General features: G+C 38.2%; 1 protein-coding gene across 3 annotated transcripts in view; it reads left to right on the forward strand.

Moving 5' to 3' along the window:
- SEC24D (SEC24 homolog D, COPII coat complex component) overlaps positions 1–12,257 on the forward strand; it is a 444,678-nt gene that overhangs the window by 404,387 nt on the left and 28,034 nt on the right. For all 3 annotated transcript variants that reach the window (XM_021100700.1, XM_003482451.4, XM_021100701.1), the window contains 3 exons: positions 2,424–2,548; positions 9,292–9,483; positions 10,300–10,393. In XM_021100700.1, the coding sequence (XP_020956359.1) occupies positions 2,424–2,548; positions 9,292–9,483; positions 10,300–10,393 (411 nt within the window). The remainder of the gene's footprint in view (positions 1–2,423; positions 2,549–9,291; positions 9,484–10,299; positions 10,394–12,257) is intronic.

A 12,257-nucleotide genomic window follows, 5' to 3' on the forward strand; every position in this document is an offset into this window, starting at 1 on the left:
AACTGAGCAAATAAGGTTCTGGGATGGTGCTTGTGGTAAGGAAAGAGAAGAAGGTATCCTTTGGAGAAAGATAAGAAAATGAAAAAACAGAAGAAGTGGGGAGAGGAAATGACCCCATGGTGCCTCAGCCGCTGAAAAAGTGAAAGTGGTCCTCCATGCAGAAAATTGTAGAGATAAAGGAGACTGAAGATGAGCGCCGGATGTTATTTCAAATCCTGCAACCAGGAGATCTGCGGCCTTCAGGAGAGCAGTTTTTGTAAGATGTCACTGTAAACCAGGATTTTAATGAGTTCCTACATGTTCAGCTTGGCCAGACAAAGCAAGCTGGCTTGGATGGGTAGAGTAATCTGTTAAGGCAGCCAGTGATGTAGCCGTTACAACTGTCTAGGCACAGGATGACAAGCTTCCTGGTGGGTAAGAGTAGGGATGAGAGGCGTTCCTGTTGTGGCACAGTGGAAATGAATCCGACTGGTACCCATGAGGACTCGGGTTTGATCTCTGGCCATTCTCAGTGGGTGGGGGATCCAGTGTTGCTGTGAGCTGTGGCTAGGTTGCAGACACAGCTCGGATCCCTCGGTGGCTATGGCTGTGGCCGGCATCTGCAGCTCCAGTTCAACCTCTAGCCTGGGAACTGCTATATGCCATATGCCATATGCCCTGGGTGTGGCCCTAAAAAGCAAAAAAAAAAAAAAAAAAAAAAAAAAAAAAAAAGAGTAGGAATGGAGTAAGACGTGAAAGAGGCATTTTGAAAGAATAAGCCAATGGGACTTGGCAATTGAAGAAAAAGGAATAGTCAACCTTTTTTCATGTTTTCAAGACTTTAAGTTGACCTATAATGATATTATTGGTACAAACAGAGATATTGGAAGAGAATGTCATTTAGAGGAGGAATGAATTAGTTTTGCATACATAGAAAACAAGTTACAGTGAAGCATTCTGTAGAAACGTAGTTTGGAGATATGGTGATGCTGAGTTTAGGAGAGAATGAATGCAAGAATGGTAAGGCATAGTTGGCTGGATCACAAAGAAGTTTTGATTTAATTAATGCAAACAGTTGTTATCTTCAGTCTATGTTATGAATTGGATTACATGGGAATCAGGAATGATTTGCAGTAAAATCATTGCTCAAATAGACAGCAGTATTATTATCTTCATTGGTCTGATTTTGGATGTGGCAAAGCAGTGAAGTTTTCAGGTGGATAATTTTCAAGTCATGCAATATTTTTTTCTATTTTCAAATGAAGAACTTCTATTAGAAAAATGTTAGGAGTTCCCATGCGGCTCAATGGTAACGAACCCATCTAGTATCCATGAGGGTGCAGGTTTGATCCCTGGCCTTGCTCAGTGGGTTAAGGATCTGGCGTGGCTGTGAGCTGCAGTGTTAGTTAGATCCCGAGTTGCTGTGGCTGTGGTGTAGGCTGGCAGCTGAAGGTCTGATTCCATCCCTAGCCTGGGAACTTCCATATGCTGTGGGTGCAGCCCTAAAAAGACAAAAAAAGAAGGAAGGAAGGAAAGAAGGAAGGTATGCAAGAAGGAAGGAAAAATGTTACATCTAGGTGGATATAGATGAATTAGTAAGATAATTTGAAAATACTGTTAACTAATTTTATAATAGTAACAAAGTACAATTTTAGAACATTTTTGTCACGAAGTTAAAAGTTAAATCAGCCTTAATTCTTTATTCTCCAGAGTGAGTCACTCAAGTTGTTTGCCTGGGATTCTATTTTCTAAATATTTTTAAGATCCAACTGAGGAATTGCTTCCTAAGAGCTGTTTGAACACCAGCCAGTAAAGAGACCGACAGCTACAAAACATTCATGTAGCAGCTGCCTTATGTTATAGTGATTGTTTCAACAGATAGGCCCAGTATTCAGTTTTTTAACCATAAATATGTAAGAAATAGGTAAGTAATAATACAGTATAATTTTTAAAGTATACAATTATATTTTCATATCTTTAAAGAGCTTATAGAGGAAGAGAGTTGAAAATGACAATATCAACTTAATGAAGTTTTACTGTAGTTTAAGAAACAACTGCTAACCATAGTTTCGTATTCTTTGGGAGTACAGTTTTCCAGGGTTCCATACACATTTCTTCCTCTAAGGCAGAGTGTTACAAGAAGGGCTACCATAGACCGTACTTACCTTTACAGCTGTGATAAGAAGGTTTTTCAAGCACTGCAAAATTTCTTCTTCACTGTCTGTCATAATCCTATCTAATTCAATAGTGGGACCCAGGTCATATCCTGGGAAATAGCTTTTATCTTTTTTATAGCATCAGAGATTTTTCCAGAAAAAGATTTAATTCCGCAGATGTATATCATAAAATACTCTGATGACCTTCGAGAGTTTCTGGTTGTTCTAATTTGATTATGAAATGTATATAGTTAATTATATGTATGTGGTTTGTTTGCTTTCCTGTAGAAGAATAAACCTCCCAACCCACCAGCCTTTATCTTCATGATCGATGTCTCGTATAGTAACATTAAGAATGGACTTGTGAAGCTCATATGTGAGGAACTGAAGACCGTGCTGGAAAGACTTCCAAAGTAAGGGAACTGCCATTCTTTCTGTAACTTATGCAATGTTGCTGAATTAATATACTGGCCAGAAAACAAGTGCTGAATGGCCCTTGATATTTTTTGCTAATAGGGACATTGGATAATTATTTATAAACTAAACAGCATCAAACAGTCCTTAAAAAGTCAGAGTGATCTTTTGTACAAAGTAAAAGAAACAAATGATAAGAAATAATGCTATGGTAAACAACATTCAAAATACATTTTAAATTATGAGGAGGATCCCAAGGAGTAAAGAGACTTGGTGGCAGGGAGAAAGCCTTCCTGTGTAAGAGGAAGACATGCTTAAGAAAATAAAAGAGGCCCAGAGTTCCAGTTGTGGCTTAGTGAGTTAAGAACCTGACTACTATCCATGAGAATACAGATTGGATACCTGGCCTCTCTCAGTGGGTTAAAGGATCTGGCGTTGCCATGAGCTGCAGTGTAGATGGCAGACACAGCTCAGATCTGGCTCTGATTTGACCCCTAGTCTGGAAACTTCCATAACTGTAAAAAGAAAAAAAAAGAAGAAGAAGGAGGAAAGAAAAGATGCTGGGAAAGACCGTCTGAAACTTAGTGTCTGTACCAGTCTTAATATCTTCTACCTCCCTGCCTCCTGAACAGAAGCAGCCTCTGTTCTGGAAAGGGATGCTTTGAGGGGTGTGTTGGCTGCAGCCCCTGGGTGCCCCCCAGTCCACGGATGCCCCCCAGTCCACAGCTGCCCACTGCTCTGTGATTGTTCCACACGTGGCTGGTGCTTTGGCGCACATGAGGCTCCGCTGAGCGAACTCTGGACCTCCCAGGAATGGTTTTGTTTGTATCCATGAAGCTGAAATCATAATATTCACAAGGATGGTTTGGAAAAGCAGTGGGGAAGTTTAAAAAACTTTGAGGTGATTTCAAACTGAATTCTACAATGAAGAATGAGCTGGGAGCAGATTGAAGATAGGGCATAGGAAAAGCCTCTGATGCCTGCCAATGGCTGTGACTATAGTTTCTGTTACCTCATCCTCAGGGACACTTGATAAGTGTGGACTTTCTGTGGAAAATGGCATATTTGATCACAGACCTCTCACAGGGCCACTTTAATTCGGCATCTGAATTTCAAACTTGAGTATTAGATAAGAAAAAGAGACCATTTCCAGAAATGAGAGTCTCATTTCTGGAAATGGCCTCTTTTTCTTATCTCTCAAACTGGTTCAAAAAATTTTTTATTGGGAGTTCCTGTCATGGCACAGCAGAAACGAATCTGACTAGTATCCATGAGGATGCGGGTTCAATCCCTGGCCTCACTCAGTGGGTTAAGGATCCAGCATTGCTGTGAGCTGTGGTGTAGGCTGCAGACATGGCTTGGATCTGGTGTGGCTGTAGTGTAGGCTGGCAGCTGTAGCTCCAATCTGACCCCTAGCCTGGGAACTTTCATATGCTGTGGGTGCGGTCCTAAAGAGAAAAAAAAATGTTTTGAAGTATAATTGATTAACAGTATTATGTTAGTTTTAGACATATAGTACAATGATTCAGATATACACAGATTTAAGATTTTCCCTTATAGGTTATTATAAGATACTGAGCAGAGTTCCTACTATACAGTAGGTCCCTGTTGGTTATCTATTTTATATATACCAGTGTGTATGTTTTTTGTTTTATTTTTATTAAAGTATGGTTGATTTACAATGTTGTGCCACTTTCTGCTGTACAGCAACGTGACTCAGACACACACACACACATTCTTTTTTTTTAATGTTATTTTCTATCATGGTCTATCCCAGGAGATTGGATATAGTTCCCTGTGCTATACATTAGGAATTAGGACCATGTTGCTTATTCATTCTAAATGTAACAGTTTGCATCTACTAACCCCAAAATTTCTGTTCATCCCACTCCCTCCCCACTCTCCCTTGGCAACCACAAGTCTGCTCTCTCTGTCTGTGAGTCTGTTTCTGTTTTGTAGATATGTTCATTTGTGACCCCCTTTTTTTCTCTTTTTTTTGGCTGCCCATCAGCATATTGAGTTCCTGAGCCAGAGCTGTGACCTGTGCCACAGCTGTGGTAATGCCACATCCTTAGCCCACTGTGCTGGGCTGGGGAATCAAACCTGCGTCTGTCCATGAATCCTGTTGCTCCACAGTGGAAATTCTTGTGCCATAGTTTAGTTTCCACATATAAGTGATATCATATGGTACTTGACTTTTTCTGGCTTCACTTAGAATGACAGTCTATAGGTCCATCCATGTTGCTACAGATGGCATTATTTCATTCTTTTTTATGGTCGAGTAGTATTCCTTGGTGTTTATGTATGACATATTAATCCATTCATCTTTCGATGGACATTTAGGTTGTTTCCATGTCTTGGCTATTGGGAATAGTGCTGCTATGAAGATGGAGGTACATGTATCTTTTTGAATTATGGATTTATCCAGATATATGCCCAGGAGTGAGATTGTAGGATTATATGTTAGCTCTGTTTTTAGTTTTTTAAGGAGCCTCCATACTGTTCTCCATAGTGGGTGTACCAATTTACATTCCCAGAAATAATGTAGTAGGGTTCCTTTTTCTCCACATCCTCGCCGTCATTTATTATTTGTAGACTTTTTTTTTTTTTTTAAACCACAGCCATGGCAGTGTGGAAGTTCTTAGGCCAGGGATCAAACCTGCACCACAGCAGTGACCCACGCCTCTATAGTGATAACTCTGGATCCTTAACCTGTTGTACCACAAGAGAACGCCATTATTATTTGTAGACTTTTTGATGATGGCCATTCTGACTGCCGTGAGGTGATATTTCATTGCAGTTTTGATTTGCACTTCTCTAATTAGTGAAGTTGAACATCTTGTCATGTGCCACTTGGCCATCTGTATGTCTTCTTTGGAGAAATGTCTATTTAGATCCTCTGGCCATTTTTTTGATTGGATTGCTTGTGTTTTTTTTTCATATTAAGCTATATGAGTTTATATATATATATATATGAGATTAATGCCTTGTCAGGTGCATCATTTGCAAATATTTCTTCCCATTCCATAGATTGCATTTTGTTTTCTAGTTTCCTTTGCTGTGCAAAAGCTTTTAAGTTTAATTAGAGGTCGCATTTTTTTGCTTTTGTTTTTATTTCCATTACTCTAGGAAATGGATCCAAAAAGATACTGCTTGATTTATGTCAAAGAGTGTCCTACCCATGTTTTTCCTTTAGGAGTTTTATAGTATCTGGTTTTACATTTATGTCTTTAATCCATTTTGAGTTTATTTTTGTATATGGTGTTAGAGAGTTTTCTGATTTCATTCTTTTACATGCAACTGTCCATCAAACTGGTTCAAATTTCTTTTCATCATCTACTTTCATAGTCACTTCACCAACCCAGTCAGGGTTTCTTTTCAAATGCACTGGTGATATGAAGCTTATAACCCAATGATGTAAGCTGTGAAATCACACTGTTAGGTATCATCATAACTTTTATATCCCATTGGAGAGATGTGTGACTCTGACAAAGGATAGGAGGAAAAAATAAAAGAATACTGCTGGCTATTCCCTTCCACTTCTCAAATATCTCTCTGGAAAGTTTTTATTTAACCCAAAATACCTTTTTTTTTCTTTATCTTCTGAAGCAATTGTTTTTTTGTTTTTTTTTTTCTTTTCTCCCCTAAATTTTATTTTGGGCTGTGTGTATGTAGAAATTTATATTTTTGATAACGATTGCCAGCAATTTGATTTACTTTGAACTGAAACAGGTAATATGCCAAAGAGCCTTTATAAAGCACAGTATAGGTCTGATTAATGGCTAAGGTATGTTCACCTCTTAGCTCATCTTTTGAAAAGGAAAAACTTATGCCTTATTATTCAACTTTGAATTTGCATCTTTAAGATTGCCTGGTTGCCAGACTTTTCTGTCTGACATCTGTAACAAAAAAAAGATTTGAAGTGTTTCGTTTGTTATTCAGATCAAACTTTAGGGCTGCACCTGAGGCACATGGAGGTTCCCAGGCTAAGGGTTGAACTGGAGCTGAAGCCGATAGCCTACACCACAGCCATAGCAACGGGGGATTGGAGCCACCTCTGTGACCTACACCACAGCCCATGGCAATGCCAGATCCCCAGCCCACTGAGCCAAACCAGAGATCGAACTGGCATCCTCATGAATGCTAGTTGGGTTTGTTAACTGCTGAGCCAGGGTAGGAACTCCCTAGTTGTTTGGTTTTAATGCTGCTGTAGCTAAAATGTTCAAAATGCTTGATTTTGGAATGTTCTGGTTCTAGTTAGTATTATCTTCAGTGTTGCTCTATCAGATTCATTCCATTACAGTAATAGGGGCAAGTGTTGAGGGATGGGTTCACTGAAAAATGAAACAAAACATATTGTTCTTTGTTAATATCCCATATATAACTTTACAAAATTTGCATAGCAATATTAAGGAGAGACTGAGATTTCATTTTTTTTTCTGGATATAACAAGGCAGTTATACTGTTGAAAAAGAAAATTTTAGGATAGTTCTTTGTTTCTCAAATTAAAAAAAAAATTGTTCCCATAGAAACATTACTAATATTTTGTAATAATGTGAGTTGACCTGATTAGATGTCTTTAAAAATGTTAATTAGATTTTAAGTGAACCCTGTGAATCCCAGGATACTCCTTTCCCATCACTGAAAATGTTCAAATCCAATGGGAAATAGCAATCCAGATTCTTCTCTGTAATTTTTCTTTTGTGTCTTTTGAATAGTTGACTCCACATTAACTATTAAAAGAGCAAATGCCCTTCATGATTTGCTGGACATTTTTCACTTTATGTAATAAAAGGTTTACTGGGAAATAGCAACTTAACCAGTGGTGTTCTGGAAAACTGGCTCTCAAAGCCTTGATTTGCAGTGTTTGCTCATTCCTGTGGTGTAAATACTTCCAGCTGGGCTGATTTTAAACTCTCGAGGCAACATCACTCATCTGGAGTTGGGAAGAGATGCAGACACTCAGTTTATCAATTTGGGCTCTAACGTGCCATCCCAAACACAGTGTTTCACCATCATAATAATCATCCTCAATAAGACAGAGCTCTGATTCTCCACATTATACTGGACCCTCTGGGAACAGAGCATAAGCCTTGAGCCCTGCCCTTTATTAGTTTATACCCAAGGATACCTGAATTGTTAAGTAAATGGCACTATATACCCAGGGCCAAATGAGAATGGATTGTAGGAGTTTAGAAGGAGGAAATAACTCCTGGTTGCTAGCATCAGGGGAGGTTTCACAGAAGAAGGATTTATGCTTGGTCTTGAAGAGCAAAATTCTAATAAATAGGGAGGGGAAAGCAGAATATGGATACAGTGTATATAGTCATTGGCTGCATGAAGTCCTGCAGGTTAGGGTGTGGAAGGGACCTGTGTTTGTGTGTGTGTAAGTCTGTGTATGTGTATTTACAAAAGGTAAGGATTCCTCTTTCTAAAAATTTTGCAAGAGTCCAAAATATAAACATCTACGCATTGTTCTTGGAAGGGATTATGAGGATCTATTTAAACCGCCCACCAGTTTATCACCACCACAAGGAAGAGTAGATACCCTCAGTTAGCAAAGTAAGTGGAAAAGAAATAAGGCAGAGTTTAAAGTCTGTAGTTTGTTAGCCTGTACTCTGATGAAACATCAAAGAAATTGGGAAGTATGTGGTGGGATCAGCAATTTGAACTTCAGATGCATCCATTTTTCCTTCTCTTGTACTCAAATAACTCTTCAGGTTATGTGCAAAATTTAGAAAGTGAGCAAATGACGTTCTTTTTCAAAAAAAATTGTTCCCTAAGCAAAGTAAATTTTCCCCATATCTAAGGGTCAAAGCAAATGACATCTGTTTTTAGCAGCTGAAAATTAGTAAGAGCATCAGTAGTGTCTAGGTGTATTATTTTAGGAGGTGGTGTGAAAGAAGGGGCAGAGAGAGAGAAAAAACTAGAGCCTAGACCACTCAACTCTGAATTGATGCAGTGTGGACTTAAATACAAATATTCATGCCTTCATATGCTTTTTCAGGAAGATTAAGGTCTTGTCCTAGAATTCTTCAAAAAACTTTTACTTTTTCGTTACAGTTTTGGAACTTTTATTGCTTTTGTTGTCTAGCTGTGACTATCACAAATGGTTACCTAATAAGAATTACATTGTCAGTTTATATATATGATTTATTTTATGTATTTGTACTATATATTTATGTGGTGTATAACTTTCAAAATCTAGCCCACTTTCTATTGAGAGTCTCTAGAATGTGTAAGAAAAGAATCACACAGGGGGAGCAAATCCTTTCTTGATAAAAATAGCTGTCCTGTTTGTAATCTGAATGTGCCTTTCTCTTCAGATATGCCATTTGTTACTCTGACCTTCTGGTGACTTCTGAGATAGCTTTGTTTATAAAGAATGTAATAAGCCTGGCTTGTTTATGAAAAAAAAAAAAAAGAAAGAAAGGAAAAACAACCTTGTAATTGCTATGGCTCAAGAATAAATACATAAGAGAAATATGAGCAGATATCTTCATAGTGTATATTTATTTGGCTTTTTATCTAGATTTTTAAAGAATTTTTTTTCTACTTATTTAATTTTGAAATATATTCATCCCCCTACCACTATGACTCAGTATTATTTACATCTGGTAAATGATAATTAAGACCAAAACTTTAAATATGTCTTCCATATATTTTATGGAATTTCTTATAGAAACCCCTCTAATAAATTTATGAAAGGATCTCACATGCTTTTTTTTTTCCTTTCTTACAGGGAAGATCAAGAAGAGACTTCTGCAATTCGAGTTGGTTTTATCACATACAACAAAGTTCTCCATTTCTTTAATGTAAAGAGTAATCTGGCCCAGCCTCAGATGATGGTGGTGACTGATGTTGGCGAGGTCTTTGTTCCTTTGCTGGATGGGTTCCTTGTCAACTATCAAGAATCTCAATCTGTGATTCACAAGTAAATACCAAGTACTTTATAATTTAGAAATTATAACAGAAATTTACAAATCTGTTGTCTGTTTTTTAATCTTTTGATTCAATTACAATAGATTGTTTTGTCATTAACAAGGGGGGTCTAACACATAATAGAAGTCTATTATTTATGTTAGTTCTGTCTGTTTTTTAATGTAAACAAGTATCTAAAAGGAATATTGGATGTTCCCACTGTGGTGCAGTGGGTTAAGCTAGTTGCTGTGGAAGTGCAGGTTTGATCCCCAGCCCGGCTCAGTGGGTTAAAGGATCTGGCATTGCACAGCTGCAGCTCAGGTTGTAGCTGCAGCTCAGATTCACTCTCTGGCCAGGGAATTTCCATATGCCTTGGGTGTGGCCATAAAAAAGAAAAAAATTAATTGATAGATAGATTGATTTTAAAAAGGAGGAATTTTTTTAATACTCATATTCAACCCTACCAGGCCCTTCTCTTTGCTAGAAAGGCAATGCAAAGGAGTTCTTTCCTGCATGTGGATGAGAGTATCCAGTGATGATATAGCCATTATTCCAAGAATTGATAGTCTGAAAGATCAGGAATGTAGTAAATAGAAAAACAAATGTAAACAGTGTGATTTTTTTAAATGTTCCACCAAATCATGGATTATGGTGCCAAACCGTGCCAGGCTATCATTTCCTGAGGAATGACCTGTGAAATTTGCCCACGGGTGTTCCATGTAAAATAAATACCTATGTATTTAGCCCTGTAGTGTTTGTAATTTATTTCTTGATGTTTATTACAAATATGTAAAATATCTAAAACCTTTTGCTCATTCATTTCTTGTAGTCTGTTGGACCAGATTCCAGAGATGTTTGCAGACTCTAATGAAAATGAGACTGTTTTTGCTCCTATCATCCAGGCTGGCATGGAAGCCCTAAAGGTGAGAGGAAGCCACTTTTAATTGCTGGTAAATAAATTTTAGACACACACACACACAAAGTTTCATCCATGAGAGAGAATACAGCCTTCATTAAAACATGCAGGTTGTTAGAGGCTGTTCAGTACTTCCCCGCAAATCTCAGGAGGAAATGGCCCGAACCACAGATTGCTCTCAGCGTTTACATTCCAGTACCATTAGCATCCAAGCAACTGATGCTGTCAGGGTTTCCAGTTTAGCTCCTCCCTTTGTCTTTTACATGAACTTTATATCATCTATTTTAAAATTATTTCAACAATATCTGAACTACCAGATATGACGAGAAAAATCCCCATCTCTCTTCTTCCTTGGGTTTTACAAACATGTGAGGGCAAGGTGGTGACAGTCAGTGACAGAAGCGAATGCCCTCCGGGAGCCTTGCAGAGTGCTAGAAGCAGACCTGTCTTTGGTTGGGAAGCTGAGCCCAAACACCTCTGGTCATTTTCTTTTCTTTTCTTTCTTTTTAAATTTTATGGCAGCATTCGTGGTTTATGGAAGTTCCCAGCTAGGGACTGAATCCAAGCCACAGCTTCAACTTCCTCCACAGCTGCAGCAATGCTGGATCCTTTAACCCACTGTGCTGGGCAAGGGATTGAATCCACCCTTCTGCAGTGACCAGAGCCTCTGCAGTTGGATTCTTAACCCACTGTGCTGCAGCAGGGACTCCAACTCTGATCATTTCATAGTAATAAAGACAGCAATCTGAGGAAGGCAAAAATGGTTAAAAAGTGCTTACTCTTTAATTGTTATTACCTTAGCACAAGAGTCAGTCTTTGGCCTAGACAGCTAGTTCCTGAAATTTATTTTTAAATTTTATTATTAAGGTTACATTTAAACTAATTTTTAAAATAAAATGCCTAGCAATAATAACAGACAGCAATAACAGCACTTCAGAATTGAGTTTATGAAGTGCCACATAAATTTTGTGTCCACACACTATATTCTGATTCCAGTACAGTGATTCTTGCCTGAATTTTTTGACCTTCAGAGTGTTCATTCATAGGATCAGAGACTTGTAGATGTCTTTTGAAAAGCCTCAAAGTATATTAATTCAATGTAAAATTAAAGACAAATTTTACATCGGAAAGCAATTTGGAAATGTTAAGTTTTATCCCGTGGAAGCCATCAGTGACATTGTTTGGGGTACAGAAAGTCTTGGGAATTCCTATTTTATTTCACATTGCTTAGAGCCAATATTGTCTGTTTCAATTTGAAAGAGTTTTGCCATTGTTCTCTTTTCCAATAAGGTGTCTAGAAATCCATATGTAAAATTTCCTGATATGCGATGTGTTATCCATGACGCTACAAGTCTTTCTACTCTGAGAAGTTAATCCTGGGAGTAAAATTACATTCACGTACTGATGCCTGAGAGGAAAGATGAGTGGATATTCCTAAGCCAATCAATCAGCAGACAGTAAAGTGGGAAGGAGAGCATGGGTATGGCTTCAAGTGGATCTGAGTCCAGAATCCCAGCCCAGCCCCATATATCGTGTCTTAATAAGTACTGTCTTATTACAATAGGCTCCACACTGGCAGTTCAGGGAAGATCTAGAGGCTGCTTAGCAGCCTTGGAAAAAAATAACATATAAAGCAAATTCGTGTACATGCATTCCTCCTGTCTAAAGTGTGTGTTACATATGACACATGACTGAAACACCACTGTGTTCTCAGTAATGTTCTCCAAGGTTGCTCAGCACCAGGATGACCGTGGCCGTCAGTCCTCTCAGCTGCTGGTGATCTGCTGGAGGCCAATTATTTTGGCCAATCTGCTTTCATGTCTTTTCATGTTATTTTCTGTTAAGCTTGCAATTTCAGTGTTAGAGTAACA

The sequence above is a fragment of the Sus scrofa genome, chromosome 8 (genome assembly GCF_000003025.6).
Source record: "Sus scrofa isolate TJ Tabasco breed Duroc chromosome 8, Sscrofa11.1, whole genome shotgun sequence".
In the NCBI taxonomy this organism is placed as follows: domain Eukaryota; kingdom Metazoa; phylum Chordata; class Mammalia; order Artiodactyla; family Suidae; genus Sus; species Sus scrofa.